General features: G+C 52.3%; 1 protein-coding gene across 1 annotated transcript; it reads left to right on the top strand.

Moving 5' to 3' along the window:
- Nucleotides 1-860: 860 nt before the first annotated feature.
- Nucleotides 861-3,228, top strand: LOC148594550 (tubulin beta-2 chain). The gene is made up of 4 exons (XM_088525645.1): nucleotides 861-975; nucleotides 1,318-1,426; nucleotides 1,663-1,773; nucleotides 1,934-3,228. Exons 1-4 carry the CDS (start codon nucleotides 919-921, stop codon nucleotides 2,992-2,994), a joined length of 1,338 nt encoding a protein of 445 aa, XP_088381771.1. The 5' UTR covers nucleotides 861-918; the 3' UTR covers nucleotides 2,995-3,228.
- Nucleotides 3,229-6,672: the final 3,444 nt, after the last annotated feature.

The raw sequence follows: 6,672 nt of genomic DNA, 5'->3' as shown, positions 1-6,672 counted from the left end.
TTTGTGGGGAATGCCACCCATCAGATTTTTTCCCAAAATCTCTATGGAAGAGGAAAAAAAAGCTCTGGGTGTGTTCTCCAGCATCCCACTTTGGAGCTGAACTGGCGAAGCTAGGAAAGGCTAACAAAGAAAGGTGGGGATGCGGTTGGCATATCAGCTAAATGCAGCTGGGTGGTTCTGCGGATTGCCTCAGAGCACAAAACTGGTGCTATAATAACCCATATTCGGGGTTATTGAACTGCGTTAGGGAGGTCAGAAAGACGGGGCGGGTGCGGGGTGCGATGGCACAGCCGGGCGGATGGAACAAAGAGAAGGACGCGTTTTCACACAGGGGTGTGCCGGGAACGGCGACGAACTTACACGGGGACCTCGGGGGGGCTGCGCGCTTAGTGAGAGTGCGGAACACTAAAACCTGGACAAGCCTGGCCGAAAATAACGGGAAAACGCCCCGTCCCGCCGGGCGCGGACCAGCCCTTCCAAGGGCCCGGGGGCAAGAGGGCGGCGGGGGGTATCAACCTGTCCCCGCCGCCCTGTCCCGGCCGCGGGGCCGCGCGGGGCCCGGCGGGGGGAGGGGTCGGTCCCGGTGCCCCTTCCCGGGCGGCCCCGCCCGTCCCCGCTGTCCCTTTGTCCCCGGGGGCCGCGGCAAAACGGGGCGGCGGCGGCGCCCCCGCCGCGGGAAACAATGTCCCAGGCCCCGCCCCCGCCCGCCCATTGGCTCGGGGCGGGCGAAGCGGCCCCGCCCCCGCCGGCTCCCGCATTACGTCACCGACGGGGGCGGGGCGGCGGCGGTGGGGGCGGGGCGGTGGCGCCGCATTTAAGGCGCGGGGCGCGGGGCGCGGCCACTGCAGTGAGTGCGGGAGCGGCACCGGGAGCGGCACCGGGACCGGCGCGAGAAGGGGCGGCGGCACCGGCAGCACCATGCGTGAGATCGTGCACATCCAGGCCGGCCAGTGCGGCAACCAGATCGGCGCCAAGGTGAACGGCGGGACGGCCCCGCGGGAGCCGCTGGCGGGAGCAGCGCCGCTCCTCGCGCGCGTGCACCGCGGGGCGGACACCGGGAGCTCGCGGGGCGGCGGGCGGTTCCGCGGGGGCTCCAGGGCTCGGAGCCCTTCGCATTTCCCCCTCTCCCAGGGCAGGTCCGCGCGGGCGGTGCCCGGGGGGGCCGGTGGCACCGGGGCGGCATCGCTGCCGCCGCGCCCGTCCCTCCCCCCTGCCGGGCGCGGTGACAGCCCCGTCTGGCCGCGTCGCGCGGGGCGGGCGCGCGCGCGGGGGGCGTGTCCGGCCGGGGTCGGCGCTGAGCGCGCGGGTGCCTTGCAGTTCTGGGAGGTGATCAGCGACGAGCACGGCATCGACCCCACGGGCAGCTACCACGGGGACAGCGACCTGCAGCTCGAGAGGATCAACGTCTACTACAATGAGGCCACCGGTAACCACTTTGGGCACCCACCTCCCTCCCAGCACCAGTGCCCAGGCAGCACGAGCCCCCTGAGAGCTGCCTGGGACGCCCTGGCTGAGCATTCAGGGGCGCTCGGCATCCTCCCTCTCATCTCCCTTGTCCCTCTAAAACCCTCTGTCTGTCCAAGCAGCAGGGAGCAGTCGCTCCTGTGACCCTCCCTGGCTGCAGCCGCGGGGCTGTAACGTGGCTGCTGCTTCCTCCCCCAGGTAACAAGTATGTCCCCCGCGCCATCCTGGTCGACCTGGAGCCTGGCACCATGGACTCCGTCCGCTCTGGCCCCTTCGGGCAGATCTTCCGACCCGACAACTTTGTCTTTGGTAGGTGAGGGTCCCCTGGGGCACCAGCCACCGCATGCCCTGTGTGTGGGAAAGGCTTGGAGCGATGTGCCTGGGGGCTCCTGTGGGGTGTGGGTGACACTGAATCCCTCATGTGGGGGGGCACTGAGGTGGCGGCACCTGCTCTGTGCTCTCCTTGCAGGCCAGAGTGGGGCTGGCAACAACTGGGCAAAGGGCCACTACACAGAAGGAGCTGAGCTCGTGGACTCTGTCCTGGACGTGGTGAGGAAGGAGTCGGAGAGCTGCGACTGCCTGCAGGGCTTCCAGCTGACCCACTCGCTGGGCGGCGGCACGGGCTCCGGCATGGGCACGCTGCTCATCAGCAAGATCCGGGAGGAGTACCCCGACCGCATCATGAACACCTTCAGCGTGATGCCCTCGCCCAAGGTGTCGGACACGGTGGTGGAGCCCTATAATGCCACCCTTTCTGTGCACCAGCTGGTGGAGAACACGGACGAGACCTACTGCATCGACAACGAGGCTCTGTACGACATCTGCTTCCGCACGCTGAAGCTCACCACGCCCACGTACGGGGACCTCAACCACCTGGTGTCGGCCACCATGAGCGGCGTGACCACCTGCCTTCGCTTCCCCGGCCAGCTGAACGCCGACCTGCGCAAGCTGGCCGTCAACATGGTGCCTTTCCCGCGGCTGCACTTCTTCATGCCGGGCTTCGCGCCGCTCACGAGCCGCGGCAGCCAGCAGTACCGAGCCCTGACGGTGCCCGAGCTCACGCAGCAGATGTTTGACTCCAAGAACATGATGGCGGCCTGCGACCCCCGCCACGGCCGCTACCTCACGGTGGCGGCCATTTTCCGGGGCCGCATGTCCATGAAGGAGGTGGACGAGCAGATGCTCAACGTGCAGAACAAGAACAGCAGCTACTTTGTGGAGTGGATCCCCAACAACGTGAAGACGGCCGTCTGCGACATCCCCCCGCGCGGCCTCAAGATGTCGGCCACCTTCATCGGCAACAGCACGGCCATCCAGGAGCTCTTCAAGAGGATCTCGGAGCAGTTCACGGCCATGTTCCGCCGCAAGGCTTTCTTGCACTGGTACACGGGCGAGGGCATGGATGAGATGGAGTTCACGGAGGCCGAGAGCAACATGAACGACCTGGTGTCCGAATACCAGCAATACCAGGATGCCACTGCTGATGAGCAGGGTGAATTTGAAGAGGAAGGAGAGGAGGATGAGGCGTAATTTTGAAAGAATTAGAAAATGAGTTTAGTCTAAGCAGGCAAGTGTTCACTGAGAGGAGAAATCTGTGCAGTTGTGCTGAAGCATGCATTTTTTTAATTTGGTGCTCTTCACTGTTGCTTCTGTCAGCAGTTTTGTATCCTTGACTGTCCAATGTAACAGTAGTTGCAGAAATACTTCAGAGTCTTCTGTTTAAATGGTTAACTTCTCAAACATAAAGGCTTTTTGTGTTCTAAATGGTGTCCTCCTGCTTATTTCTCTAGATCAAGATGATCAACCTGATAAGCTCTTGTTTTTTGTAACTTCATTTCTCAGTCTATACCTAAATCTTGTTTATACTTGGATTTTGGTATAAGGTTAAACTTAATAAAACAATTTCTCAGACTATTTTGTGTATGAGTAAACTCTAGTTCTTCAGCTTGAGAAGGTAGCTAGTTTCCAGTAATTGTGGGTTAAGTATTAAGGCACTCCTATGTCTTAGAACTAAGCTATGGTTGGTGAGAAAGGTGCCTTAACTAATAGAAACTAGACACTGCACTTAAGGAACTTCCATTTATGGACATACATGGTGCTGAGTTCAGCCAGAAGGTATTAAGTTCCACATTATGGACTGTCAAAATTGATTTGATGGCATAGCTGTGCCATTCAGCAACTTTCTTCACTTGTTTCGGGGCCTCCAGTACACTGACTGTGGATGGCTGCCTGTGATTTAACTTTATCTGGAGTTGTCCTAGCTCCCTTTACCCTCTTTTCCTAAACAGGAATTGCTCAGAGATGCACAGGTCTAAAATTGCTCTGGTAATGTACAGTCATGGTCAAGAGGTTGCTTAGGAACCTGAATGAGGTGTAACTACCTTTAGTTTCTCAAGATATTTGCCCACAGTAGACACCCATCTGCTTTTAACTATAGAACATCACTGCCACTCTCCTTTAGATGACACAGGATGATGGACAGGCTTCCTGGCAACACTTATTAAAGGACTCCTAAGAGTGTAAATGCAGTCTTAGAGTACTAGTATGGGTGCTTTGACAAGCCCTGATAGTGTCTCACATCCAGGTTATGCCTTTATATGACTACTATTTAGTGCTCTTCAATTGCAGTAGCAAATGGAGCTCCACCTGGACAGAAGAGCAGTGCAGCAGACCTGCCCCTTGCTGTGGGTAAGTATGGCTGGTTAGGGTGAGGGAGGAGGAATTTGTGGTGCATTTTGGACTGAAGGTCACAAGGAACTGAGTGAGCTTCATGTGGGGACAATACAGTCTGCTGTAGGTACAAGGTCTATGGTCTTTTTTCCTGTACATACAAAACTACAGGGTAAAATCCTCTCCAGGAAGAATAGTAGCTACTCAGTCTGAGGTTGTAGTCCTTAGTTGTGCCAACACTGGTTTGCAGAGAGTTCTTATACTAAAATAAATTGTTTTGAGAACGGTTGCTAATGCTGCAAGTAGAGATAGGCATCAAAAGTGCCTAGGATTTATTATTCTAGCTCCTTGCAACTTTGCTTTAGCAAGGTCTAGTATCAGTTAACAATAACTAATGACTCTCATCCTTATTACTGTGAAAGAGTTAGTATTTGCATGAAGGCAACCTCTTTTGTGAGCCCTTAATGAAATGCTTGCAAGGCATATTGAAATAGAGACTAAAAAGGGAGCTACTGTGCATAACTAATCTTGCCTGCTTTAGCTGTGCTAACTCGTTCTGCCTGCAGACACCGCTCTGGGAACCCTGTTCCCTTGCTGTTGGGTTTCAGATTGTGTGTAGGACAACAGGCACGTTGATACTTTGCTCATACCTCAGTCCCTCAACTCTGTTGTAGCCTCTGAAAAGTGGCAGGAGAAGCCCTTTGGAAGTACCTCAACTGTGCATAGGCATACAGCTGTATTCTCTCACAACAGCATCAGGCACTTGAGCAGTTCCATGATTAAGTGTTAAGTAAAATGAGGTTGTTGTAGTAACTGAGTTACCACATGTTGCCTCTAGGCCCTGTAGAAACTATTAGCATATATGGTTGTCAGAGTAACTCTCCCTTGAAATTACCAACCTGGACTGCACTTAAAATTGTCTGCTATATATAGCTTTGTTTCTAAAGCAGAGAACAGGACCCAGCCAGCAATTCTCTCTCCAGGTATTTCTGCCTTTTTGGAAAATAATTATGGTTCAAATTGCTTAGTAGTTTTTTTTTTTTTTTTTTTTTAATCTTAACTAAAAGGATAAAGCCTGGTCTCTGGTAAAGGTCCTCCTTTCTCTAGTGGGGCAGGCAAGTTTTGCTCAGCATGTTTAGCATGTTTAGGTTCTAATTCTTAGTGTAATTGCAATGCCTTTAGATAATCCTTAATACACTTTCCCAAGAGATGCTCTCAAAACAGCTCATTCTTGTTAGAAAGCAGGACACCTTCCCTACATTGCTTACTGTTGTGTTTGTATTATTAATTTTTTTCTAAAGGAAGGGAAAGAATAGATAGAGTTTCCACTCTGTGTGGAAACATGTCACTTTATAAATCCTGCACAGGTAATTTGGCAGCCATAATCATATAAAAACACATATTACAAGGACTTCAGGAAAATATAGAAAAAGAGAATGCTGGAAAATTTAGAGGAGAATTTCAATGCTGCTAGGTAGGAATAAAGTCAACTATAATGGGAATGGAGGCTGCAGCTCCAATTTGTAGCTAAAGCTCAATGTTCCAGCTGAACCTCCATCACGCAGGAGACCGTTGCACAAGCTGGAGACTTGACTGCTCTGTGGTAAATAACAGACATGTTTTCCAGTGTTTATGGTTATACTATTTCTCTTTCACAAAGAAAGCAGAACCACTGCAAGTATTTACAACTAGGACAAATTAACTTCCAACTGCCTTAAACCTGTTAGCATTGCTCTGGAATTGCCTGTGATGAACAGCTCAATGGCTTAACTAAGGCATCCCTCTTAAAAGAATGGTGATAGGTAGTGCAAATTCAGTAGGATACAACTTAGGCCACTTATAGTGATTTGATACGTTTGTGGTGAGAGAGGGAGAAATTAATAATATCAATAAAACTCCAATTTGCTGATACGTCAGACATGATGACCTGGGGGGAAGAACCCCTTTTGCTGACAAGTTGATAGTGTGGAAGGGCATCTCCCTTCATCCTCTTTGACAAGTAATGTGGCACTCCTTCAGGAGCACATGCAGAGTATGTCTTGATCAATGCAGCTCTGAAAGCAAATGTCTCCTAGTGGTTGTACAGGTAGTAAAGATATAAGGTTATAAATGCAGCTGGATTACTACATAGTTTTAATTTAAATAGAAGTGAGAAGAGGTCTGGGACTATTGACAAGCCAGCTCTTAACTTCCTTATCCTATTTAGATCTAGGACATCAGTTTAGAGTCAACAACACAGTGGAAGGGTATCCCAGTCCATGGGCTGGTTCCTGGAAGCAGTCTGTCAAAAGCTTGGCAGGGGCTGGTTTCCAAGCACTTCTTAATGTTTAAGTATCCCTTGAGGATAGAGACCTACATCTGTTCCAGCAGATGTTTTTCCATCTGTCAGATGGGAGTGAGTAATTTTCCCTTTCCTAATGTATCCATAAGACATCCTTATGTCAGGAATTGGGGATGCCACAGTACTGGTCAAGTGAGAATCTGACTGAAATCAATGAGACCTATCCTGTTGAGAGGCGCCTTTCCAGAGGTATGAGG

Source organism: Tinamus guttatus, unplaced genomic scaffold (genome assembly GCF_059628265.1).
Source record: "Tinamus guttatus ecotype Peru unplaced genomic scaffold, ASM5962826v1 Tinamus_guttatus_pri_ptg000232l, whole genome shotgun sequence".
In the NCBI taxonomy this organism is placed as follows: domain Eukaryota; kingdom Metazoa; phylum Chordata; class Aves; order Tinamiformes; family Tinamidae; genus Tinamus; species Tinamus guttatus.
This window is presented reverse-complemented; position numbering and strand designations above follow the sequence as displayed.